The 27806-nt window shown below is 41.6% G+C and overlaps 1 protein-coding gene across 4 annotated transcripts in view; it reads left to right on the top strand.

Moving 5' to 3' along the window:
• TENM4 (teneurin transmembrane protein 4) overlaps window positions 1-27806 on the top strand; it is a 901054-nt gene that overhangs the window by 756032 nt on the left and 117216 nt on the right. For all 4 annotated transcript variants that reach the window (XM_035330189.1, XM_035330205.1, XM_035330196.1 and 1 more), the window contains 2 exons: window positions 4084-4284; window positions 22218-22403. In XM_035330189.1, coding sequence (XP_035186080.1) covers window positions 4084-4284; window positions 22218-22403 — 387 coding nt within the window. The remainder of the gene's footprint in view (window positions 1-4083; window positions 4285-22217; window positions 22404-27806) is intronic.

Raw genomic sequence — 27806 nt, 5'->3', positions numbered from 1 at the left:
AATAACTTGTCGTTAGCTATCATATTTGTTCAATAATTGGATGAAAAGCCATCAAATGCCTCAGATAGACAAATCCCGTTGAAAGACCAGAACATCTAATCATATGTTCAAATGTTCTTATTAAAGCATCGTTTCCATTTACACATCCAAACGTATAATTACTTTTATAGTGCTTTCTTCTGTGCTGTGCTATGCCAACTATTTCAGTTGCTTACATATACAAAATGGTGGCATATGAAAGTCCCTGATTCTTGTCAGCTTTAAAAGCTTAGAAATGCTCAGGACTTGAATTAAATTCTGTTTCAAAATCAGATATTATTTTAATGGCCCTTCCATGGATATTTTTTTTTTTTCACATTAGCCCCCAAACATTTTTTCATTTACATTTAGATTTGTGACTCAGAAATGCAGTGCCTTTTAGCTCTTATCTTTAATCTTTTTTGTGCAGGAAGTCACCTGTCACCTTAAACCTTTATCTTCCCTAGTCTGTGACTGCTTCTTACTGCTAAAAGGAAAAGTGGACAGTTTTGTAAGTGTGCGAGTCATTTGGACAGTTAGAAAAATACATCAGAAGTGCCTGATTTACAGAATACTGTTCAGAAAACTATTCTCAGAATTCTATGCAGAGGACCTGGAAAATAATTATGGCTGAATTATAATTCTACAAGTGCAGATATAAGGCCTCTGCACCACGTGCAAGATTTAACACATCGATTTGATACATGTACCAGATTCACTACGTCTTGAATTAATTTATGGTTGTCTTGGTGCATACGGGATAAAGATTTATCTGAAAAGGCTTTTATTTTATGGACAATGGAAGTAGGCTGAACTGACATTTAAATGGCATCTAATCTAGCAATTCTTTTGATGCATCAAATGTATTGGAGTGGGACATCTCTGACGTAACGTGGCTTCAGTGTCTGGAGTGTTAGAGATGAAGAACATATCAGCTCTGTAACTGAAAGCCATCTCTTGAGAAAGCTTTGTTTTGGCTTAAGAAGGCACAATTCAATGAAGCCATGGGGCATGCGAAACCCAAAGATGGTGACTACTGAAGTACCTTTAAAGCATCTCTGTAGACCTCGTATTTACTAGATCGTATCTTTACTGAATAAACAGAAATGAAAAGATCCTGATTTTGCCTCCAGCTAGGTGTGTTTAATGTGTGTAAATCAGAGAAAGATTTGCCCTTTTTCTAACAGGAGTCTCTTTTCCCTGGTCACATTTAAAGCAGAAAAGCCAGACTCCACTCAGTTGTTTTATGCTCGCTGTAGCAGGGGACAGCGTCAATCCCACTAGGTAAAAACTTGAAAAAGAATGAAAAGCAAAGAGAACATGATTTTCCTTATGAGCTGTTTAGGATTTTTACAGCTATGCATTTGTTTTTCATATTCAGGGCATAATTTGTATTGTGTTGTGAATAGGGGAGGTAAGTCAGAAATATGCCATGTGGGAAATCTTCAGGACATGTATATATTTATGCATTTATATCTTTAAATCTAGTAAAAAAAAAAAAAAAGTTGACTTATACTAGTTTTTAAATTGTTTTTACTTTTCAATTTCTCTTCTAAGAACGACCATCTGGTATTGATTACTTTTTATTATTTCTCAGTTCTTGTAGCTTCACTGCTTACTCAGTGTTTATAATGGGTTTTCATTCCATTCTGTCTTTTCTTTTCCCCCATAGAAGCTCAGCGATGTTTATAAAACACCGGCCACCAACCTTACATGAGTTTTACTTTTCTCCTTCCTTAGTTTATCGGGACATATTTTACAAGGCATGGGCTAAGCCAGTGAGACATTAAAGGGAAGGGAGCAAATTTAAGCAGTGAAAAATGAGAAGTTACTTTTTGGGTACCGAATAAGCCTAATAACTTGTGTGACCAATGAAGCATGAAGCATACTGGGGAAAAGTGTAGAAGAGGCACTAGCCTTGCTTGCTGCCTGATTTATCTCCCTGGCAAAGGTTCTGCACAAAGTTGAACTATAAATGGGGCATTTTCGAACCAGGAATTAGACCATTTGGGACATTTTCCAAGCAGCAACACAGATATATGTAAAAACCTCTTTTTTTTTCTTTTTCTAAGCATGCTAGATTTTGTCAGCTCTGCCCTCCTGCCCCACTCCCCATCTCTGCTCCTCTCGGCAGCTTCTCTCCTGAGCAGCTAAATTTGTCAAGCAGAACTCCCTAAAAACATACCATTGTACTCCAAATCCACTAAGCAATTGATTAAGAAGAAAGCAGAAGCCCCTAATCCCGTCCCAGGGCCCTTGCGATGGTGCAGAAAGCCTAAAGAGATACAGCTAGCGAGGCTGAGATTAAAGTAGCCATTGTGTGTGACATTTTCTGAAAGGGCTCATTTCAACATGAAAAATGGCCTTGGGATTATGATAAATGGGGGGTTCTGACATGCACATTCCCCTCCTATAATCGTCTGTGTTGGAGCTGAGATAGCAGATTGTCTGCCTCCTGTGATGGAGCCCCCTGTAAAACTCACCTTTTTCCCAATTGACCTTCAGAGGGGATGATTAATTGCCTGGAGGTAGCCTCTTGTCAGTTAGCCTGTGATCTTTGTTCTCTACGTTCAAACCATCTGCTGAGAACCTACACGGCTGCTCGTCTGTTCCTCGGTCCTTTTCCTACTTATTACTGCTGAGAAAGAACAGGGCCAGGGCTCCAAGGGTCTCCTGCTAAAATTGGCACCTAGCTCCCAGCTCACTAACAGTGAAGGAGATTTATAGACTCATCCTTTCCAGACACTTACAATTTTCAAGGATTGTTCCAGCTATGAGCAGGGCTCCAGGAATCAAAGAAAACTGAAAACGCTCTCACATGCCTTGGGATAGTAATTGCTGAGCCATTACTTGTCAGAGCGAGAAGGTTTTGAGGATCCAGGGAATTATCAGAGCAGCTGTTGTGTTTCTTTTTAAGGTTTCTGGGTCTTAAACAGGTCATTGGGATTCTTATTAGCTCTTGCAGGGAAAAAAATGAACCACAAATCTGCTGTGTGGTGGCTGTGTTCTGCTCTTCTGTATTAGGGCGACGAGCTGGACTGCTGAGCCAGACTGACACTTGTCACTGATCCCCAGGGCACTGCCACACGGCATTTCGAGAGACGGGAAGAATTTCTCTAGGCTGTCCTATATCCTCTTATATATAAATAGCTGATCAGCTCCTCAGGTTCTTTTTTAGGAGGGTGTCTGGTGCGTCGTGTGTTTTGCTCTCGCTGGGTGAAATTCTGCTGTGGGTAGAGGAGGTGATGGGTGCCTACAAAACCCACAGCTCAGGAATCACACGGCAGGGCGTTTGGTCCTTCGGTTTGGTCCTTCGGTTTGGTCCTTTGGTCCTTTGGTCCTTCGGTTTGGTCCTTCGGTGCCATGCACCTAACTGGATGGTCTCCAACATTGTTTTAAAAGTACCTCCTTCTTTAAAAACTTTAAAAGAGAATTCACCTATCCAAAATAAAAACCACAAGAATACCAATGTCCAATAAACCATAATTTGCTTTTAATCCTTACTTCAAAAAAGAAAAAAAAGCCTATATGTTTACCATGAAATTGACGTGTCTGTGAAACCTGCACAGATTTCAGCACATTCTTCAATTTAAGCATATGTTTTGCTGAATCAGGACATAAACTTCTGCTGAGTCTTTATGTAGAATTTCTCTCTTGGAAAACTGGAGCTCAGCTTTGATTTCATTAGTAAAGGTAATTTCAGTTATTCTAATAGAACAAATGGAGACGCAGTCTGTGTACAAGACGATATTGTTCTTACCCTAATCTTAATTGATATTAGCCTGCTCTTACAAGAAAGGTCATTTGTTACTGTAGGCCTGACTAAAAGAATGAATTTCATCATGTATTTATTCTCTGTTTTTCATGTGTTTTAGGTCTCACTCCGTTTTGGGGACAGTATCTTCTTGAAGCATCTGTTTTGCGCACATCAGGGCTTTGCATTATGGCTGGAGCCTTGAGATACTGTATAAAAAAGCCTGTGTAGATGGCAATCCAACAGCTTTTATTTTTTTTCCCCCAAAATTCTTATTTCCCATTTCTCCTTCCTCTTCCTTCTTGCTGTAGTGGATTGCATGGATCCTACCTGCTCAGGACGAGGCGTGTGTGTGCGCGGAGAATGCCACTGTTCGGTTGGCTGGGGAGGGACAAACTGTGAGACCCCAAGAGCCACTTGTCTGGACCAATGCTCTGGCCATGGGACCTTCCTCCCCGACACTGGACTCTGCAGCTGCGATCCCAACTGGACCGGACACGATTGCTCAATCGGTAACGTCAGCGGTGACTTCCTGTTGTTGTTTTTTTTGGTTTATTTAAACTTTGTAAAATATTCAGACCTTCGATCTGCAAAACTAGCGCTACAAATGCGTTCCAGTAAAGCACGTGTAGGGCATGACTGGAAGCAGAAATGCCATAGCTCACCTACATAAATAATTCTGCTTCTATAGCCAAGCATAAAGCAATATAATAAATAACCCCATTAAAGCCACCTAGGCTTGCTATTGTTCATTATATAGCTATGAGTGTAATTGATGGTCTACGTATAACTGCTTGTTCTGGTGTTAGATCTTGATGAATCCCAGTAGCCACCGAAGGGACTGTTTTGATTTTTAGGAGAAGGCTAAATATTCTTTAGGTTGCTGTAAACAAGAAAAAGAGGTGACAGTTCTTCAGGTCTCATTTCCCTTCAGAGTTTAAATGCTGTGATTTTTTAGGCTCAGCTAGAGGAAGGTGAGTGTCACACAAGGTTCATGCTAGAAAACTGTCTCTTATCAAGTGAAAAATAAGTTAACTGAGTAGAATTAACAAATACTACAAACACATACCAAGAAGAGAGATTTTTATTGGAAATTTTGTGTAAAGTCTAGAACTTTAATCTCCCTTCTTTCCTTAGCTAAATGGAAATCTCACTCAAAATCTGCATCAGGTATCTGAAATGAAGAAAAACCATTCAGGAGTCTTTTCTTCCAAGTGCAGTTAGCTTTTAGATGGCACACTGAGAAATGCTATAATACATTAAATAGTCAGAGCCGATGGGACATTAGCCTTTTGGCTTTTGTTCTGTATACTGTGCTCACAAATAAGAGACCACAGCAAAAACAGCTTCTTTACCTTAAATAGCTGGGATGGAACTAGGCCAAAAATCCAGGGCAGCTCTGTATAGGCAATGAAATGGAATGAATTTTCAGCAAAGTGACAAAAAAAAAAGACTATTATGAAACTGGATGCAGTAGAAAAAATGCGCAAACAACATTTTCACTGAGGAATTACTATAATGTATAAGAAAAAACAGGTTAACTGCTTACAAGTATTTTACATCACTTACAAGTAACTTGCAAGGATGGGGCAAACTGAATAAGCTCTTACAAATTGTGTAATAATCATTCAGGTTAGATGTTAGAAAGCTTGTCATATGGTAAAATTAACTGGGCTGAAGAATACAGCAAAACAGGAGGCCTCCTTGCCTGCGGCTAACACTAGGCTGATCAAAACTTTTTCCAGATGTAGAGAGGGAAGCTATCATACATCGGTAGGAGGATAAATTTGGTGTCAGACTTTTTCTTTTCCCCACATAAATGTCTTCGATTCCATACTTAGTGAGTTCATTTATAAGACCATGGAAAAGGGGAAGGTGGTAGTGTATTTCTAGTGATTTTGCAGCATGGTTCATAATTGAGTCATTATTCTGAGTTTATGTGGAGGTTTGGGGATTGCAGGGATGGATTTAGAAAAATGTTCATTTCTACACGCAAACAGAATTCGCTTTCCCTTTGTTAACCTTCAGGGTCGTGTACAGATGATTTATAAGCTTTCCTTATACTGCTTTTATAAATCCATCTCATGCAAACTTTCTTTGGCAGTGTGAGGTTATTTGAGACAAACTTGAGCATCATGCCAAGACCTTTTTCCTCACCAAGCTGCTTGTAACATTCAGGTTATTGTGCCTCACAGCTAAAATCACAGCTAAGGTGATTTGTAAACTTCCATTTCTAACCCGGACCTTTCCGCTGAATTGATGACTTGATTTGAAAGACAGATTTACTCACAGGATGTGTGGTACTCTTCTTGCATGATTAAAATAAGAGTGAGCAAGCGTGTTAGTACACATAGCAACACTCTGCCCAGTGGGAGCAGTAGGGGGTTCTCTAGAAGAGATGAAAGGCACCAGATTTTTATTGTCCCCTGAAATAGGAACGAATAGAACAGAGAAATTATTAAGTGAAATACGTAAGTACTTGTATAATTCATCATCAGCTCAGCTAAACAGTTAGGACTATGTTAAGTGCCAGTGAAAAAGTAATGATGTACCTGGTTTGGTTTGTTTTTGTTTTCTTTTTAGCCTTCTGTGCATACCCACTGCCAGTATAGCTGTGGTACCGCAGATTTTTCCCTCTGGAAATACCTCTCTTAAACATGCTTCGCTCTTTCATACAAGGGACAGTTTCTCAGGGTCCCTTTCCCCTCAGTTCTTTTGTGGTAGATTGCCTTCTATAAAGTGAGTCTTTTAACGAAAGGTGGAGAGATGAGTCCAATGATGACCTGTACACAGAAGAAAAAGGGTATTTTGAGTTCTCCCTGGAGAGAATGAAATCTCTTTCCTGTTGCATCCTAGTACTGCCATAAAAGCAAATACAAAAAGGTCCCAGTTCAGCTAAAAAGTCCAAGGCAATGCTTAGCACAAGAAGGATAATTAAGGAACCACTCATCCTAACCCCTTTTCTCCAGAGTCTACCATTACAGATCCTCTATATCCCCAGCTTTTGCCTTGCTATCTCCCTTCACCTCTTAATGAGCCCTAGCAAAGGACTTCATTCCCCAAGCATGGCAGCTAATGAAGCCATTATAAGGCAGCTCTCTTAACTTCTTATTGTCTGAGTGTAGCAGGAAGAAGGAAATGGTCTGTGCTGTAGCATGAAACACAACTTAATAGGTGATACTAAGAGCGAGTCTCACTCTTGACCTATTTAAACTGGACCAAATGCTTCTGGCTAATCAAGAGGCAACAAAACACATACCATAAGATGTATTTGCTGAGTGCAGTGAAATGAAGAGGTGAGTCAGGTTCTCTGCATTTGGGGAATGCAGGGTGTCCCAGAGGGATCACACAGATGCATCCATACGATCTCAGGCCCTTCAAAATAGTGTTATGTTTGGACCCAAAATCATTCTTAAAGGAGTTATCTGATGTCCTTCACTTTCCTCAGATACAAAGCAATGATTTTCGCTGTCCTTTATTTGACAGTTGTCATCTTAGCATGCACAATACCCACTAGAATCATCTGAAAATTGATAATACAAAGTACATTACATCTCAATGTAATAAGGATACAGATTTTTTCTGTACAACAATGGTTGTACATTGACCTGCATACAGATAAAGATTCCTTCTCAGTCACTTGTTCGCAGTGACTCACTTCATGCACCGTTAACATCCAGTGCTATACTTCAAACCTTTAAAACCAGACTAGAGTAGAGCAGTAACAGGAATAATACTTAGCCCTGACTTGTCAGGGTAGACACAAAATCATAGGCTGTACATTTAATGATGAGAGCTGGCAACTGGAACTAGGATTTTACTAGGACTCCTATAGAAGTTATGAGTTATGATGTTTTACTTCACATTTTCCAAAGGCTAAGAGAGGATGCCTGGTCAGAGACTGAGACTGAGCTTGTGTGGTTGTATCTCATGAAATCTAGATGTTTGATCCTATCCATAACTTCTCTCACCACTTGGGCTGGTAGCGGTGTTTTCTGAGGATGAACCATTTGTTTTAACGATGGCCCCTTTTCCCCTCTGTGATTTGAAGGAAATAACACTTCCCAATGATTTGTTGCCAGTTTTTGTTAGGTCTACACTCATGAAGATACTTAGGCATTGATGATTTGCCATAAGCAAATACTGATTTTCTAGCTTTGATGCAGTGTTGCAGTGAGCCTCTTCTCAGCTTCTGAGACATCCCCATGTCTAGAGCTGTCTACTGGAAAGCTACCATAAGGCCCTAAAGTTTTGCTGTGGTATATACAGCAGCTGTCTTCTCACTCTGAGAAAGCGTTGGACCTGCTGTCCCATTTCTTGGGAGAGCATCCCAAGTACCAGGTGAATGTAAATGCTACAGGTAGTCCTCATCTCAAAGTGAAGAATGAACAGGCTGGTCCAATCCAAAGGGATGCCAAAGTTGAGGACAGGGATTTTGTGACCTGAGTATTAATGTCATCTGGGCATCTTTCTAAAGCACAGAGTGCCTATAGTTTGGGATAAAAACAGAGTTTCCAACCATCCGTCTCCTCAGCATTTCTTAATGGTATGTCTGCCGTGCAGTGATCTACAGGTCAGAGCTACAGGGTCTCAGCCTCAGCTCCCAGATCCTCTGAATTTGTTTCTGAGATCTTTGGCATTTGGTTAAGATTTATAAATTTCACCCCAGTGATAACTGCCAAAATTCAGGCATTTATCCTGGCCACACTTACTGTCGTTGGAAAAAATAAATGTCTTTGGTGGCCAGAAAAAAATGTGTTTGGATGAAGCAAAGTTTCATGCCATCCCCTTCTGCCTTTAGATTTCCCATGACATTGCCAATTTAGCGGGACAGTTGCCCTAGAGAAGAGAAGCATCTGCAGAGGGCTGTTCAGATTGTAGTTAAGTGGAAATCCTTGAAAGAGAGCTTAATTGAGTCCTCATCGATTCAGCTGCCTCCATATTTGGGTAATTCGTGTTACTTTGGAGCCGTCTGGGTTTCAGCTTTTGAGAGATCCTCAGTTCTGCCTAATAACTGCAGAAGTCTCAGCAGGCATTATGATCAGATTCTTCTGGAGAGAGAGAATTACAGAACTGTGAGATACAGCATAAACAAAACAGGAAATCACCTCTTAGACTATGTGACCAGTTAAAACAGACACGGGGGGGCCTCAAACTGCAATGTAATCATCACAATACTTGCAGATATGCCTCGATAAAGCTGGCCTCCTTGCACAGTGGGGAAATAGTCTGGGTGTCCATAGGGTAAGCAGGAGACCAGGTATTCATCCACCAGCTGAACAGCAGTCCTAGATGGCTTTATTGCTTTTGATAGTCTGGAAAGGTGGGTTAGGAATAAAGCTAGCATGGCACACGTACCCATGATTTCTAGTTGCAGGGAAAACATTTTCTTATCAATTATTGCACAGCACATTGAAGTCAATAGAAAAGCTCCTGTTAGTTTGCAGGAGTATAGGTCAATTAATGTCCATTCACCAGCAATGATTAGATTGGGGATTCTCTATCAGCTAATGGTAGTGGCTGATTTTTTTAGTACCAACTTCATGGTGTAAATTAACAGTGGAGAAATTCTTTCAGAAAGCACCCAACAGAGTTCCCCACCACAAAGTTGTGCAGTTCACTGAAACAGGCATGTTTTCTGTATTCCAATTAGTAGATGAGACCAAAAGGAACGAACTTTTAAAGGGGGAAGCCACAGCAAATGCATCTTTATTTTCCGATGTCCTTTTCGTCTGGAACTGTGCAGATTATCACATGCGCACACAGAAACACAGCTCTCATATATCTTATGAGACAATGTCATATCCCATTGGTCAAACAGCACCAGGGTTAACACAACATGTGTGAAAAAAAAAGAAAGTAAAATTATTTCCTTGGGCTTATTGGTGTCAACCTTACAAAACAAAGTCTCATGTTAAATTCATGTCATGCCCAAGGCCACCAAGATAAAAATCCATCCCCGGAAAATGTTCACATAATTCCTCCTTTAGACCATCATTTTCTTCATTGAGGGGTAAGAATGTCTCTGTAAAAGATGGGTGTTGCATCAGCTGTTGCATAATAGAGGCTGGTACCTCACCACAGACTAGGGCAATTCCCCTTTAATGCCTAGGAAGCAACTGCTTTGTCTTTTTCTTAGATTTAAAACACACAGGGAAGAACAAAAGAACTAAATCTCAGGGTACAACATGTGAAATTGATAAACATCTGTAGATTTTTGATCCCAAGGACTTAAAAAATAGATATTGGGAGCAGCCTGTATTCCACTGTGAATAATCTTCCTTCAGCTTGGATCTTGTTCTCACTACTCCTACAGTATAGCGAGAAACAATCTGGAGCAACCGAAATTTTGGGAGCACATGGGCTTTGGAGGTAGACTTCACAAGATACCATCACAATCAGACCTGGTTCAATACTGAAATTGCAAACCTACTCCCCAAAGCCTTACTTGGTCCCTTAACAGTCATTGAAGGCCAGGAAATGTTTTGTACCAGCAGAGATTTCATCCTCAGCTTTGCAGAACCGTAACATGCTGATTTGTGAACTTGTGATCTTCCCCATTTTATTTGTGTGTGGAGAAGCTTTCTCTCCGAGGGAATAAAGTATGTGCAGCCCGGAGCTGTTACACAAGGCTATCAGAGGCTCTGCCGAGCAGATATCTGCTTTGTGAATTGTGTAGGAATGAGGGAATCCAGAGAATCAGAAGTGTTAACAAGAAACTTATCATTGCATAACATAAAGTTTTTGATGTCGTCTGGATTGTGAGCACAGATTTCAGCCTACCCATTCCCAAGATCAACTCGCCCTTTAAAGTCTTCTAGGCTTTTTATTAAAGATGCAATAAAAGACTAAAACCAGCCAAAACATATGAAATAAAATTATTCAGGAAGGCTTTCATTTGAATACCCTTTTACTCCCTTTCCCTTTGGTTATTAAAAATGTGTAGAGAGCCCTGTGTGATAGAAAAGAAATATGGCAATAGTTGAGACAGGCTGTAGTTATTTTTGCTGGGAGTTCTTCGAAAGTCCAAATATCCTTCTGGTAAGAAGATTAAAAGAACACAGTAAAGAACGGGGAAAGTTCCCAATAAGATAGAAAGTACAACTTACTTTTCAAATTACAAAATCCTGCTTGCAACCTGATTGTGGAGAAATAGGCTTAGGGCACTCCTCTGAGATCCATGAAACCTGTCTCATCTCTGGGATCTGTTTAGGAGCTTATTTTTAGCCACATTTCTGGTTTTAGCCACTTTTCCATTTGCAGCAGTCTTGATCAAATACAGGGACCAAGGGAGAGATTGAAGGAACCGAAAACTTGTGTTCTAGCTATCATTTCAAACTGGGCCAAAACCAGTAAGTGGTGATACCACCCGTCTGTCTCTGGCCATTGGATCACAAAATGTTTGGGCTGATTAGGTCACGTCTCAGGCTTAGAACAGTGTAGGTCCGGTGGTGTGACAAGCAGTCCCTGCTCTTCACTGCCCTTAGGCGTGCTGCGATGAGCACAGCGTCTTTCTCTCCTTTCAGCTCTGCTAGCACGAGTGCCAATCTATGAACCCCTCAGAGGGCAACGGGAAGGCTATTCCCTTCTCTGTTTGTTTTCTACAGTTAGGACTAATTCCCAGCACGCCAATTTTAGTTCGACATTCCTCCCTATCTCCAAATGTGACTTCAGCAGTCACACCATGAGCTCAAAAGTCCTTTTTGTTTGGCTCAATTATGCTTTTGTGTTGGGGACTTTTCTAGCTGAAAACAGCAGTGATACACCAGACTGTGGGGCTCGTGTTAACTTGGATGATTTGAAGAATAACTGATTCGCAGCACACAACAAGCTGTTACATTCCATGCTTACAACAGGTTACTGTTAAAACAGCGTATTTTGAGGTTGGCTAAGCAATTTGCATATTTGCTTGTATCACTGAAAACGTATGCATCTCTGATGAACTGATTTTGGTTTATTCTCTGCTTTTGAAAAGAGGAGCCTTAGAGTCCTTATAATTTCTGGACTTACAGCATGTATGGGGTCTTGTTTCAGCTGAGCCTCTTATCTACAGTAGACTATCTGTCATGATGTCGCTGCTTTTTTAAACAATATTAAGTCACTTCTTTGGCATAGTAAGTGTAATCCAGCTGTCACTGAGGGACAAAACTATTACCCTGCAACAGTGATGTGGTGTGATTCTTCGTGTTCGTTTGCAGATAAAGCCAGCTGATCAAGCCAATTGAAAATCTGAAACCTCGTAGTCACTGCATTTACAAGCACATAAATGATGCTTGTAAAACCATGGGATCAGTGTGTATCTCTATAGGCTAGGGCAACTGAGCAGCTTTTGAACTGAAGATAGATCATGTCTAATAAATTTGGCCAATCAATTTGTCAACAGCTCACAGTAGACCATGTAGATATACTCACAGGCTTGTGAGTCTGGACCTCAGCTTCGGAATATTCCCTCTTTTAATCAGAATGTTGTGGAAATTCAACAAGATAGATACTTGTGTGTAGTCAGGGAAGGTCATACATACCTCATCATGGTTTCTCCACTTGCATTAAGTCAATTTCACGCTGCTGTTGGTGGGTAGCTCCTGCCACTGTGATCCTGAAAGCTGGCACTACGGGAGCTTACGTTGATTAGAGTTTCACATAAAGGGCTACTGGGTGTTTTCAGCTTTCTGAAGTCATGTTTCATTCCAATATAGGATAGCTGAGATGAAATAATAGGGAAAATAATCTTGCAGTCAATAAAATAGAATATTATAAAAATATGAGCAAGCAAAAATAAAATAATACCAAAAAAAAAAAAAAGAGCAAAAATAACCATAAAGGTGATCCAAAAATAACCATAAAGGTGATCCAGACCAGCGTTGAGGCGTATTGACAGCACAGGGGGTACAAAGCTATCCTAGCAGCTGCTGCTGCATCCCGTTTGTGTGGATAAGCAGAGACATCTAACCTCTGGATATGTCAGCCCCTCACACTTCATTCAAGTTCTGTGTCTCTTTCTGAAAAAGCAAGTTGAAATATTAATAACAATGACATTTCAAAGTTCCTTGGTAGAAAGCAATCTGAAGAGGAAGAAAACCATGTTGGGACTGTGTACAGTCATGCTGAGCTCTGGGTAAGGAAATCCCAAGCAAATCTAGTTTGTAATTACTTCAGCATACACACTTGAAAATGCTCTGTTCAATTTATTTAGACAAAACCGAACTGCTGAGAACTGAGAAATAAATTAGTTCTTTTTAATGACTGTAAGCATCAGCAAAAGTCTTTACTGTCAGATGATCTCCTCCGTACGGACACAGAGAGGAAATCAAAATCAGTCCAAAGAATCCTTGTTAGGAACTTCATTTAATACACTAGGAATTGTTTCTTCTCTGGGAAACTTTAACTCACATCCCAGAAAGCACAGAGATCCAATTAAACATCAAAGAGAAAAACATAATCCCGCACTTTGGGATATTTATTTTTATTCAACAAATCGTAGCTCCAAGACTTCAAGACTCCAAGCTCCTTCAATACCTGGCGTTTCATGTCCTGCTATTCAACAGCAAGAGGCAGTTTAAAATAAAGTTCAGAATAATAAATAAAGGGAAGATTGACAGGAATATAAAAGTAAATCTCAGCTATAGAGGAGATGCTTTAGACACAATGTGATGGCCAGTCCCTAACATTTAAGGCAAGGATGAAAATAGGGTATAAATATTGTAGAAAACAGGCTGATAAACGGCAGCAGACCAGTTTAATGGAATTCATCTCACAGAGTAACAGCATTTCAGACAGGAGCTGGAAAACCTTTACGCAAATAGGAAGCAAGCCGAAATTGAACTTAGAAGTGAGTTAGTGAGTTTTTTTTGTTGTTGTTTTTTTTTTGTTTTTTTAAGACATGGCAATTGTAGCACTGTACATTGTGCAGCTGCATAGGCTGGGTTAGAGCTTTGATCCATTACTACAGGGACTGCTAACGACTGCTTCTGTTCCTCCCGCTACTATTTCTAGCAAGAACTCCCAAGAGTCCCCTTGTGCTGGGTGCTGTATGTTTACAGCGTGACAGACTCGATCCTGGAGCACAGACAAATATCAGTTGAAGGAAATTACTGTACGCAACTCATTTGTTGCTCCTTTTAGAGACTGAAGGTGGTTTCCAGGGCTCTAGTGGGACAGATCTCCCTCAACTGCCAGCACTAGGTAAACTGCTGCTCTGGGAACTTCTTATCTCCAAGTTAGGCAGCTCAGAGCTGCCCAGATTCCTGATTCGAGTCCCCAGAGAGATGAGACCTAGAAAGGGATTTGCAGAAATCTTTCAGTTGAACACAAAGCTGCTTATGCAAGCAAAGATCTAAATACCAAGAGGAAAATTGGGGAAAGAGCTGAAGTGGGGTTAAGCTTTTGTGTCTAGCTGGGGACCAGGGATGGGTGCTTTCTTTTATTAGGGATTTCTACCAGCCCTTCTCCTCGAGCTAAGCCAGCTCAACCACTTAGAGTCAAAACTCTCTCCTCTTCTGTCATGCACGTGGTTTATACCTAATTTGTGCAAACCCAAGTCCTCCAGGATGCTCCTTCAGAGCTTTGGGTGCAGAAGGCTAAAGCTCAGGTGTCCAGAGTCACATTTCAAAACCACTGCTGCAGGTCAGTGCTTTCCCTGATGAGGGATGATAGTAGAGCTGATGGATTCATTTTCTGTCTCTGGAGGGCATCCTTTAATCTCAATTTCTTCATCCGTGGGAAGAAAAGAAATACCTGTTACTTTACAGGTATATTCTGAGCTATGTAGAATACACTGAGACCCTTAAGTGGAGTGTGAAGTTGTCTCAGTACCAGCAGCTTAACTACACTCATAAAACCAAACAGATTTTATATTTATTGACATAAATAATAATTACTTACATATTAGTATTGCTTACATAATTTATATATATTTTTTAAAGTGAGTAAATATCTTATTTGTATAAAGGCATTAAATTACGCAGACCTTGCTTCCAGCTTTTAAATGTATTGACATAAGTAATAATTGCTACTTATATATTAGTATTACTTCAATAACTGATATATTTTAAAAATAATAAGTAAACAGTTTATTCGTATAACATCATCAAATTATGCAGACCCTGCTTTAGGTCATGATCTCCGAGTGAAAAGTCAAACGACCTTCAATCAGTGACATTGCCACAAGTTGCACGACTGTTCCCAGTAGTTACTGGGACGGGATGCTTTGCAGAGGATTCCATGCTGGGGTAGCATGCTGTTACTGTGGTGGCAAGGTCAGAAAATTCAGATCGCTCTTTTTGCGCTTTGCCTAGCTACCTAGTTGGAACCTTTCCTTATAATGTTTTTTAAAGGGTATTTTGAAAATCTAATTAGCTTTGTGCCTTCTTCAGTTCCAGCACAGGAGTTCATATGTCACCACAGAGTTATCAAATCACATAAAAGAGAATTTCATCACACTGGAAATTATGTTTCATTATGAAGCGTGTATTTAGCACTTCGCTACTATCTAAATCATGCTGATTACAGACCTTTTGTTTTTCTCCATCTTTATATCAGATGCTTTATATTAGACACAGTAACTCCCCATAATTTGCCTTCAAAAGCAAAGGCAGGTTGTGAAAACAAGGCTTAGCTCTTCACCAAACATAGCCTTTTCGCTCTGTGCAGTGCCTCCCCCCTGTGCCTCTTCTCTGGAAAAATCTGGCTGAGGTTGGAAACTGCCTCAGATCAGCCAACTTGAAACTGGAAAATCCCAGCTAAGACAGATTTTTAATTATTAAATTTTCCATTAATATGCTGAAGGTCAGTGGAACTGCCCCAGTTTTCAGGAAGCTCTGAGCAATTTCACCTGATCTTATATTTTAGCACTAAATCCATATTTATTAAAGGATTTAGCAGGCAGGTCAGAGGCAGCTAAATCTCTGATTCTGCAGCACATGAATGCTAAAGCAAAAAAATTCATCTGCATTGCTGTTCTCTAAGCTGGAAAGCTTTAAACTGTTATCAAGCCAATTTTAGGATTGTGGGGTAGGGGTAAACACGTAAAAATGGATTTGTCATAAATTAAGCACAAACTGACATCATTACCCCTCTTTCTCAAACCAATTCTTTAATATCATGTGAAAATAATATGAAACTCTGGATTATGCCACATCCTGTGTTGGAAGCTACCATGTCTGTTATATCAATTAAAAAGGGCAATGAACAAAGCATTACACTGGTGGCTAGTGTTTGATAGGTTTCCTTTCCCATTTTTCTTCTGAAATATCAAAGGCAACATAGCAGACATTTTACTCTTAAGGGGACAGATTTGGGTCAGTTTTTAGCAGGATATGCAAAAAAAAAAAAAAAAATCTGGTACAAGGTTTTTATTTGTATGAGTAATTGCTTTAGTATTCTTATTTCTGAAGTGCTGTTAATGGACTGTGACCTCATTACACCTGGCACAGAGCAAATGCAAAAGAAAAAGCATAATCTTGGCCTCAGATAGCTGGAATTCTGAAGCATTAAGCAAGCAACAACAGCCAGAGACAAGCTGATGGAGGTACAATAAAATTACAACAGAATTTCGGTCAATGCAATACACAGAAGTTACGGCACATCAGTGACTGCCGTCAAGATTTTGGTAGGTTTCCAAGGTGGTTTAGGATTTTTAAGAGAGACTTGAGCAATACTGAGGCAGCTTTACAGACCAGAGGGAAGTCTCTCCTCCAGTCATGAGAGGATAATGAGGAAAAAAAAAAAAGAAAAGCCATTTGTACAAAAAGTAACACGCAGGGAGAAGAGGCTGGACTCACAGGCGGGTTCTCAGCTGGGGTGAGCAGTGATAGAATAGAGCAGGTCTTGAAACTGAAGACAAATATTTTCTTTTTGATTATTTACATGAGAAATAACCAGAATTTTGTTGGAACAAGGAGAGATCAGAGCTCACATGTCTTCACAATTCCCGAATGGCATTATCTTTTTCTAAGGATAATCTCTGTGAAGCACCTGAGCCTCCCCTAGGTCAACCACACGACACTCAACACTATCTTGAGCACAGTCTGTTCTAGAAGATGTCCATGCAAGAGGTTTCAGGTGTTTCATTCACTGGAGTCACCTGTCTTTTTTTCTTGACCCTGAGAGGACAATTAGGCTCTGTTCTGTTCCTCACATAAAAGTCTGACATGAGGCAGGGTGACATCCAGGCAATAGAAGACACCAAACCTAGGCAGTAAGAAGACACCAAACCTAGGCAGTAAACCCAGTGAAAACCCAGATGGTAGAATAGAAATGAACTTGATTCTCAGCACCCATTAATCTATTAAAGGCCATCAGTGCTATCTAGTGAGTCCAAGTTCAAGGGAGCAAAGCTCAAGTTATTGCTAATAGTCCAGGTATTTCCCACAGAATTTCATGGACTGGTTGTACCTTGTAAGGACAGAGAGGTTCATATCCACATTTGGAACTGGGCAGAGTTTGCAAAACTCCAGATTTGCTCAGAAGACCCCCTTCCTTCGAGCAACTGCAGGCAGCTTTGAAAGCTGGATGGCAAGATGAAGTAAAACACAATGCACCTCCAGGAAAGGATAAAGAATGGCTAATCTATTCGTACAAACTGCAAAGGAGATTAAAGATGAAAGGAACTATTTAGTCACCTTTTGGGAACAGCTGGTGTGAAAATATTTAACAGGCAGTGCTTTTATACACAAGCACAGTGTCCTCACTAAGCTTAAATAGACAGGAGCAATATAATACAGCTGGCCAGAGCCTGTGATTACTGTAATAGGAGAATTAACAGCTTTCCTTCTCATTTGCTCGCACAGCTCAGACGTTAGCTAATCATGTCCTCTAATTTTAACAACAGAATTGGGAAATGTACCACAAAAATACAGCTTGTATTAAGAACGGAGGTGGCAAATTCTGTCCCTGGGACTGAATGATGGAGCAACGATTCACCTGCCCTCTTCTGTATGTTAGCCTTAGTAGCCTTGAGCTGCCTGAAAAGACCTGGATTTAAGTGGAATCTTAATCTGAAATCCATTCTGATCATTTATCTGAGTGCCACCAAAAAAGTAAAAGCTCCTCCGACTGTTTAATCACCTATTAGATATCTGTGAGCATTTAAGAGCATCTTGTAACGGGGGGCCAAGGCGTACAGCAGGATGAGTGTTATAAGGCTATTTATATTGTATGGTTCCCATCTATCTTTAAACTGGCAGCTAAATGGAAGATTTAGAGTTGAGAGTTCCTGGCTCCCCGGTTCCCTGTCAGAAATAATTAAACTACATTTTAAGGAGACTGTCGTAAGTAGTTTCCTTCACAAGTGTTTTTCACAGCTGAGGTTCTTTATTACAGCTTTTGGATCCTGGGAATGCAAAACCACCTTATATATCCATTATATACGAGTTCTGTGTTCACAGGCTGGAGCTTGCACTCTCTTGTGTGGGTGGTGGTATGACTGGGGTCTCAGCTGTGTGGGAGATGAAACCCCAAATGTCCCCAGTGTCCCAGTTCTGGATTAGCCTACGATCTGGTTGTTGCCGAGCATGCAGCATTTTGTGTCCCTGGCCTGCGTGTGCAAAGCTGTGCCTTGGCAGCACGTTGTCTGAGAATATTTCAGTCAAGATGTAAATGTCCCAGTGGATTTTCCATCCCTTTTCATAGGAATGACTCCACCACAAAGATTCTGCCTTTCAGAAAGTGCTTTTTTTTTTTTTTTTTTTTTTATAATCTCTTCGCCATTTTTGAATGTCACTCCATTATCCTGGTTTCACACCTTTAAATAACTTTAAGAAGGCTTCTGAATATCACTCGAAATAGCTTCCTTTTGTCCCTGATATTTTTTTTCTGCACCACCAGGCTGCAGATATCTGACCTACCATGAGCTGTCATTTCCCTGACAGACAGGAGAGAAGGCTGGATATCAGGATATCAAAGGAGGTCCTGTGCCTGTCACAGAGTTCACATATACCTGTAGACCTTCCATTTTACTTTATGCCTTGTTTATCTGTGAAAATGGAAATAACATGGAACATCAAAAACTATCCTCTACAACTCAAACTGATTAATATCCTAATCATGAAGATAAAATATCAAGTAGATAGCAGTAAAGTACTTAAGATATTCACATGGACTTTTGGAGACACAAGGGAATGAGTCCTCCAAGATGCCAATTTTCCTGCACATCTCTGGGCCTGACAGTGCCGGTGGTATCCCCATGTTAATGATAGGCCTGGAGGTCAAAGCTAGGGACTGGGACATAATGAAGATAAGAAGTAACTGAGATAGTGTTTTCTACATTGCTTGGTGAACTGAGAGCATGTAAAATTATATATTATCTAGTATTTTAAAGAGGAGGCTCCAGGGGCTGCCAACCATGGCCACTAGCACTGCCAGGAGATGCCGAGAGGCCGGAGCCAGGCTCTGCTCAGGGGTGCCCAGGGCCAGGCCCAGAGGCCCCGGGCCCAGCCTGGAGCCCAGGAGGTGCCCTCTGCCCCTCAGGAAGCACTGCTGGGCTGGGCGGGTGCCGGAGCCCTGGCACAGGCTGCCCAGAGAGGGGCTGGGGGCTCCTCCTTGGGGATCTCCAGCAGCCGCCTGGATGTGGGGCTGGGCCCCCTGCTCGGGGCTGGCACCACAGGGACACGTAGCTGCCCGACACCACCAGCCACTCGGGAATCTGAGATTCTCAGGTGTAAATTTCAACATGTATGAATAAAGAATGCAAGTCAATAACCAGAGGAGTCACTCCAGTCCAACATTAGAGTAAACTCGTAGTGAAATCCTGATGAGAAGCACCAGAGACCACAGCAATACTTTTCTGATTTGGGCTTAAATTCCATCAGACCCAAACTGTACTTTCTCAAGGCATTGCTTCTCAGCATGCTGGAATTTCGTACCATAAATCTAGCCTTCAATTTTTAATCTGCTGTTTCCTTTATCCTCCCCCAGACTTTGTTCATCGGGTCAGCCAAGGAAAATCAGGGTTTGTTGTTTTTTTGTTTGTTTGTTTGTTTTGTTTTTTCAGTGCAGCTTTAGTGCTACATTAGCTAACGCATCCTATGTGTTCTTGTACCACCCTGATCAGCCCACGGTCCATTGCAGTGCTGTCTGGCAGTTAAGGAGAAGGGTAGAAAACACACACGGCTGGGCTCCAGCCCTCTAGCAAGTTGATAATTGCACCATCCCTGATGTTTATAATGGCCATGGTAGTATGATGTTACCTCCCTCACATCTAGGAGCTGTGAAAATCCATCTCTCTATGCCAGATGCAAAGTTAAAAACTTCTGAAAGCAACTCAAGAGTCCTTCTGCAGACATGACTTAAGCTTCTGATAGCGTAACTTCTACTGACTTTCCAGTAAGGCTTACATCAGATTCAGTTATATTTAGGCAGCGAGTAGTATTTGCAGGCATATTGCTTCCCATCCATGGTTTACACACCCAAGTTGCCCAAACAAGTTTGACTGTACATGGGACAGTGTCTGAGTGTCTTAACTGTGTTTGAACTCCACAGCCCTTTCATTAGAGATTTATGTATATAGAACTAAGTGTTCAGGAGCATTTGGAGACATCCAAGCCACTGCAGCAAAAGGAGTCTGACTGGAAACAGTGCTACTGCCCTGAGCAGAAGTAAGCAGGAACCAGATATTTTGTTTATGCTGCATTAGTAAATGAGCTAGACATGCAAAGCATCGCCATTATTACTCTTATAGTCTATTTCAGCATGAGGGACTGAAGGGTTTGCAGACCTCTCCTATGGCCTGGTGCAAAACTTTCCTCCCAGAGTCGAGGGGATGTTCCAGCCCCACGTCAGGAGTGTGTCAAAAGTCCCTGAGCAGCCTAAGCTTCCTGCTACCGGTGGTATTAATTAAAAAAATACTAAAGCAAACATAAGTAAGGCTTTCAGTCAGGTATGATGTTAATGCAGGCTGAGTAGTTTTGAATATTTTATGTGCAGCCAGTGACCCGAAGTAAATGTCTTGTATAATACCAGACTCCCCTCTGCTGCAAGCCTTGAGGCCTGAATTCTGCACTTAATATGCTTAGAGGCACAAAGAGAGGCACTGGGAATGGGCTGGCACAGACAGCGCCTGAGATATTCACCAGGTAGGGGAACAGAGAGAAAATGTGCTCTGCAGGATACCCTGGTACCCCTTCCTGGGCTTTCAGCCCAGCGTTTCATCCGTTCACATCTTCTCTCCACTCTCCCCAAAGGGAACTGTGCCCCCACCCTATCAAATCTATAAATGGCTCAGTCAAGCAAAAGGCTCAAATACAAAACATTTGGGAAAGTTTAACCCAATTTAGATGCAGAAGTCAGAGAAGAGATAGAACACCTGATAGTACGAAATATACTCTGAATTGCCACTAGGATTGAAAACAGGAGAGTGCAGTCTTTATATGATATCAAGAGTGAGCAGTCAGGTGATGAGCCTGGAGAAGAAGAAATAGATTCATTTCATTTCATCTGCGGTATAACACTAGGTCTGTATTTGGTTTTAATTTTTCCTGGAAATCAGTCCTCTGTAGTAGTGGCAGTAACAGGTGCTTAAACACCTGATTCATGGGTGTCTGCTCTCCTCCAGATCCCAGTTTATACAGACATGTATAGTGCAGATGAAATACAGTGCAGTCTCCTGAATTCAAGCCAAGGGCTTGCGAGGTTTTAGCTAAATGCCTAGTGCTGGATCAAAATAACGTGTATCTGTGTCATCATGCTTACTGGGTGGGAAAGGCCAGCACCTCTGAAGTGAATATGTCCTTTAGCCCCTTTCTTTTTTGGAGGTAAGTACCAAAATACCCAGCCCTGACCCCCTGCTTCCACTAACTCCGGTAAGACCAGGGAACAAGCACCATCCTACAGACCCCAACTCATGTAGCTCACAAAAAGAGCATGGAGGTACCTCCAAATGCCTGAGAAGGGATTTATAATGGGGTGGTAGGAGAACAGAGACATATCAGATATGCAAGTTCAAGAGAAATCCATTCTATATTTATATTCTGTATTAATTTTAAACAGCGAAGGGATTTAATGAATCCCATCCCCAGAACTGCGGGTTAACAAGCCATAAACAGGCTTTGCCAGCACTTAACTTTAGCATCAGTAGTTTATCAGTACATTGCTTCCACACTTAACCAGATTTTAATTAAATGTGACTTTTGTTCTGCTTATTGGAAGAGCCAAACCCTTTGGATTTGGTGATCACAAAAGCTCAAGGAGTGCAAGAGAATTAGAAGGCAAATAGGAGGATCAATCACAGCAGACCTCTGGAATCCATGTCTGTCTCTTTTTTGCAATATACTTATTAGATTCTTATTGTCAGGAAGGATTAGTATTATGAGCTCCAGGAATTCCTTTCATTGCCCTGTAAGGCAAGGTAGTGAAGTGTGGCTGCTTTTCTTCACAATAACATTCTGGATTTTTCCCCCTTTCCCTTCTCTCCACCCATATCCCTTCCTCTCTCTTTTCTCCTCTCCCACAGAGATTTGTGCAGCGGACTGCGGAGGACATGGCATTTGTGTCGGAGGCACCTGCCGCTGCGAGGAGGGATGGATGGGCACAGCCTGTGATCAGCGAGCGTGTCACCCACGCTGCAATGAGCACGGGACATGCCGGGATGGCAAGTGTGAATGCAGCCCGGGCTGGAACGGAGAGCACTGCACTATTGGTAGGGAGAAAGAAAAACCGACTACTTTTAAAAGAATAATTGATGATCAGGAAGGAGAAAAGGCGCATGCTTAATTGAATATGTGTGACTTAGTGTAGCATGAGCACCTTTGTTCTTGGATTTCAAGTTCTGACATCATACATTTTCATGTGGGAACAAGACAAAATGTCCTTTCATTTGTTGATGACATAGCTATATATATTTTTTATTATCAGTCGTGAAGTACACCTATGTGATGTTTGTTCTCATAGGGACAAGCTGTCAAACAGCAGTTAGATGGTTTTGAAAACATCCCACTTTGCCTCTCTCGAAAGGTCTTTCCGTGGCCTTCAAGACTTCTCCCTACTATGTTGACAGCTTTCGTGGAAACATGCATCTGATCTCAAGGTTTTTTTTTCTGTTAATTTGTTCCATTATTTGCCCAATCACTTTGCTTGGAAACTGCAGTCAGGTGACTTCTGGCTGGTATTTAACACTGTCTTTCATATCCCTTCTCTGCTCTGCTACCTTTCTAACCATTTCATTGCCCGCTCTATTGGTTCTGCATCCCTCATGTACCTGGCGCGTGAGGGATTTTACCCTGATTTTTTTTACCCTGAGCTCCTGGTGTCATGTCTATTAGTAGTAGTAGTAAGGCACCAACAGTGTACTGGAATCATGCAAAGAGGTGCATTTCCCACGTCAAGCAATTTGCAGCATCATTAATGAACTGGCTTGGGTTTACCTTCCTCCTTCATCTCACTTAACTCCTTGATGCACTTTCCCCTTTTCCTTTCTTTCCGACAGTCATGCGTTCATGTACTTTAATCTCCATTCCGTAATCATGCTATAAAATCAGTAGCATTATAACTCCCCAGATACCATTTATTACATATTAATGGCAAACTAAATTAGTTAATCCAGTTCCACTGTCAATAATGCCTGTGTGGACTTGAAAAAAAAAAATCAGTTGACTTTAGAAGACTTCCAGAGTGAGAATTCTCCTCCAGGCATTTGGTTTTAATCAGCTTCTTTTAAAGATAAGAAAATTTACCTCTACGTGGCTTTCATCATGCAGTGATACATATAAATCACACTACATCAAATTTAACTGCAAGCAATACCTGGGCAAAATTCAGTAGTTTTCCGTGTGGATTATTAACTTAGGTACAAGTAGACATCCATTGGTTTTGCTTGAACACCAGGTGAGTTTGCACACACAAAGACAGACAGGAAATGAAGCCTGATCACAATGTTTTAATTCCAGCATTAGGGTAATGGTACAAACCATATCTGTGGCTCAATTCTACTTATCATTTATTTATGCTAATGTCACCCTACCACATTATGGTCTCCACATGCATCCCTTAATGAAAAATATCTAGCTCTAAAAACTTCCTCTGTCTCATTAGACATTACATTCTTTTTTGCATTCTTGTCTATATTTCTAGCAGCTTTCATTTCTTTTCATGAGGAAGGGAAATAAAATTTAAAAAAAACGTCTCTTAAATGACTTCAGAATGAAGAGAGCAGACCTGTGTTAATTGGAATGTTGTGTTTTTGTAATATTATTTTATAGCCTTGTGTTCAAGCACTTTGATTTGGAAAGTAACACAGATTCATGAAAGGGTTTTAAAAGAAAAAAAAATGTTCAGCAAAAGGCCCCAGATCCAGGGGACTATTTTATGTGAAAGACATTTATGCACAAAAAGCCTGATTCATTCCCTCAGTGCCATTTTATTAGTTCTGCTGCAAAAACAAAATGCCACTAGTTCACTATATGATATTTCTCCACACCACTGATATGCCCGGACTGATTTCAAAGAACAAGCTTTTATCTTTCCTGGTAATTAAATTTACCCCATTATTTGTGGTGTTCCTCGCTCTAAGTCTACAGAGTCCGTGTTATCACGGGAAAGGCCAGCACCGCAATGCAGTCAGCGTTGAGATTTTAATGGTGCACGCTGTCATTTGGTGTGGTGCTACCTCCCTATTGCAGTGCAGGTTTCAGAATCGGTCTGTGATACTTAGAGTGCTGGAGCAATTCTGTTTCTTTGCACTTCCCCTCCCTCCTCATCTTCTTGCATGGTGATTTAGCAACAAATTTGTACATAGTCTCATGCCTCTGAAGCTGTAAACCGTATTTCCTACAGAATATTTCACTGACAGATGTGTAGAATGTAAGGGAGATTTGGCAAAGTCATAAATATCCAAGAAAATTGAATAGCTTTAGACGGAGTAATAAGCTAGTTCTATTGGCACAGATGAAAGGACATTGACTTGGAATTACATTAAGTATGTGGAAAGCATTCCCCTTGTCCTTGTGTGATTTCCCTGCATGGCAACTTGTTCTGTTGATAGTAATTCCTTGTATGTCTGTGTCATGGCCCGTTTGCTTTAGCACTGACAAGCATAAAACCCCATTGCTGAAGTGATGCTTTAACAATATTGCCATGTGTGCAGGTAACATGGTAGAAATGGATGAAAGCAGTAAAGGACACTTCTTCCATTTCCTGTTGAGCATGTTTGAGAGTAAGAAATCCTTTTGTTTTGTAGGTCATAGGAGGCTCTTTCTTACAGTGTACAAGGAAACTCTGATCCCAGTGGATTAATTTGGTTTGCTCATACAAAGAGTCATGTTACCAAATATACTAGCTTGATTGCTCACATCCAGCGATTTCATTAGAAGAACCCCAGTTAATTCCCAACAAGGAAATTGATGCAGAAGCATGCATTCATCATCCTAATTCAGCAAACTTAGCACATCCAGGCAAAAGAGTAGAACAGAAAGTTGATTATATAACTGCAGGAAGCCTGAAACCCAGCAGAATGCTTCAATCGGTTTACTCCAATATATTAGAGGAAAAATATCGTGACAATAGATTAGGCAAGACTCCAGTGATGGGCTCTCCAACATATTCCAAACTTGCCCCCAGTCAGAAACACTGCAAGAATCCATCTTTCTTCTACTTCAGCCCAAACCACACTAGCAACATCCAAGGATCATGGTGGTTTTAGGAACATTGAGTTTAAAGATGAAATCAGCCCTCTCATTGTCGATCTGAAAAGGCAAATCACAAATCAGCTCTGTGGCAGATGACTCCATGGGCTTGATTCATGGGCGGCACAGCAGATTTCCTGGGTATAATGACCAGCTCCAGAAATTGCCCAGGGCTATAATATCGTGGCCTCAGATTTTCAAGATATGGCCCAGAGAGTGCTCCAGTGCATCCTGCCTCAGAGATGCAGAGGGAGACTTCACTCCGCCTACATGGGCCTTGCACTGAGATTGAATCTCTCTATATGATATTTTACTAGTAAACAAGCCTTGATTCTTTAGGGTTCACCAGAAATGGGTTCCCTGTGTACACAGTTGAGATGGAGCTGAGATACTCATCATCCTTGAATGGCCAGGACTCAAGACCAAAGCCATCACTTGAAGTTCAGTCGCTGCACCTGAACACCACAGGGCCTCTCCAGAGCCCTTGGGGGGCCAGCAGTTAGCTCTCCAAAAGCACACAGGTCCACCTCACATGATTTTCAAAGCACCTCAGTGCCTAATTCCCACTGATCCCTGCAAAATCTGAATGCTTAACTCCTTTTGAAAATCTGGTCCTGGCACCCAGTAGTGATGTATGTAATAACAAGTGCCTAGACAGACAGGCAGACAGCCCGTCCCACATGGCCTTCTGCTTATGGCACTGCTGAGCTGCTTTTGTTTTACTTAGCAAAACTCTGATTTTTGAGAAATCTGCCCCTTCAAGCTTGCCTTTCATCATCAGTCTTCTTGCATAAATAATCACACATGTTCTGAATAGCTGGGGTTGTAATCAGTGCCCCCTCCGTTTCTGCTTGAGCAGCTGGAATCCAGACAAAGCACATTACAGGTGGATTCTGGTCTCTTTTTAACAAGTCATTTGTGCTATTTAAGCCCACAAAGCAGTTTGGTCTGTGTGCAGCCCAACATAAAATGAGCCCAGCAGTGTGTAGGGAAGTTGCTTGCTGCCCTCAGCCCCCCCCCACCCCAGACCAGATGCCCCCAGCCCCTCTCTGGGCAGCCTGTGCCAGGGCTCCGGCACCCGCCCAGCCCAGCAGTGCTTTCTGAGCTGCAGATGGAGCCACTTCACCCCGTGGGGAAGATAAGGGGTAAAAGGATATTTAGAAAATGAAGGAGAGTGTGCTGAGGAATAAGTCCTACTTGAGGACCTGCTCCAGCATCTTCCACCACTCTCTTCCCTCCCTCCCTCTGTATGGGAAATTCTCTTGTGATCCTCCCCAGTGTGCTTCAGATAAAACTAACCCTGACAGCTCAGACTGAGGAAATAAGAGGACTTTGAGACAAAAAATGCTCACTTGAGCTTCCCCGGTAGAGAATCTGAAGGGAGAGGGGCTTCCAGGAGTGGGTGCAGACATGGAGCTGAGCGCAGTGCCTTTGGGTGCGGACACCTTGGAAAAGCGGTTTTTCTTCTGAGCACAGTCCCTCATCCTGTCCCACATGGCCACAGGTTTTCCAAAGGAGTGTCTGCAGGAAATGAAGTTACATGTTAGTGCCAGAAGTACAGCACATGAATGAGAACTGTACACTTTTAGAGAAGAAGGAGCCATGCTACTGCTGCATACATTTGCGCAACATTTGTATAGAATTTAAATGTATTCGTTGGTATGGAGTACAAATGGATGGATTCCAGGTGTGGAATGTTCCCATAGAAGGCCTCCATTATTTTTCCAAGTACAAGATAACTGACATATTACTCATATGGTTGGTGTTGGCAGCTGCCTCCATTGTCTTCACAGCGATTGCTATCCGAGTTTGTGGGTTGGGCTGCTGTGGATTTTAAAATCCGAAAGGCATGTTCCCAAGCTTCAGCCACCGTCTGAGAGGATGCTGATGCTGTGCCTCCTGCCTTGCTACCACTGCACTGAGGTGATTTGGTGATGCCTTTCCCAAGCTTCAGAGCTGCCCCGCACTAGGTCAGCTCTGATCCTCCCAGCCTCTCCACTTACTTACAATAGTGCTTTCATGGACCCGTCAGGCTCCCAGGATAGAAAAAAATTTCTTCCAAGGGCCGTGACCTCCCAGGTCACCATGACCAAACCTGGAATAGAAAACTTTTCATAAGTGTACCAGGATGCCACTGGGCAGAAGCAGGGAAATAGCATTTAAGCAGGCAACCAGATCGAGAAGAGCAAGACTCAGAGCCTCTTATTTATTAATAAAGACCAGCTGCTGTTAGATGGAGAGTGCCGCCTGCTGGCATCCACAGGGCTCTCCGAGGCAGGACGCCTGGCTTCTACTTGTGTCTTTGGCACTAACTTCCTGTTTGACCCCAGAAAATCAGTTAGAATTCAATTTCCCAAATTAACATTTCATAGGAATTGGGCACATGACTGCTCCCACTGCATCTAAAACCTTTTTTTTTTGCT

Source organism: Oxyura jamaicensis, chromosome 1 (genome assembly GCF_011077185.1).
Source record: "Oxyura jamaicensis isolate SHBP4307 breed ruddy duck chromosome 1, BPBGC_Ojam_1.0, whole genome shotgun sequence".
Lineage (NCBI taxonomy): Eukaryota > Metazoa > Chordata > Aves > Anseriformes > Anatidae > Oxyura > Oxyura jamaicensis.
This window is presented reverse-complemented; position numbering and strand designations above follow the sequence as displayed.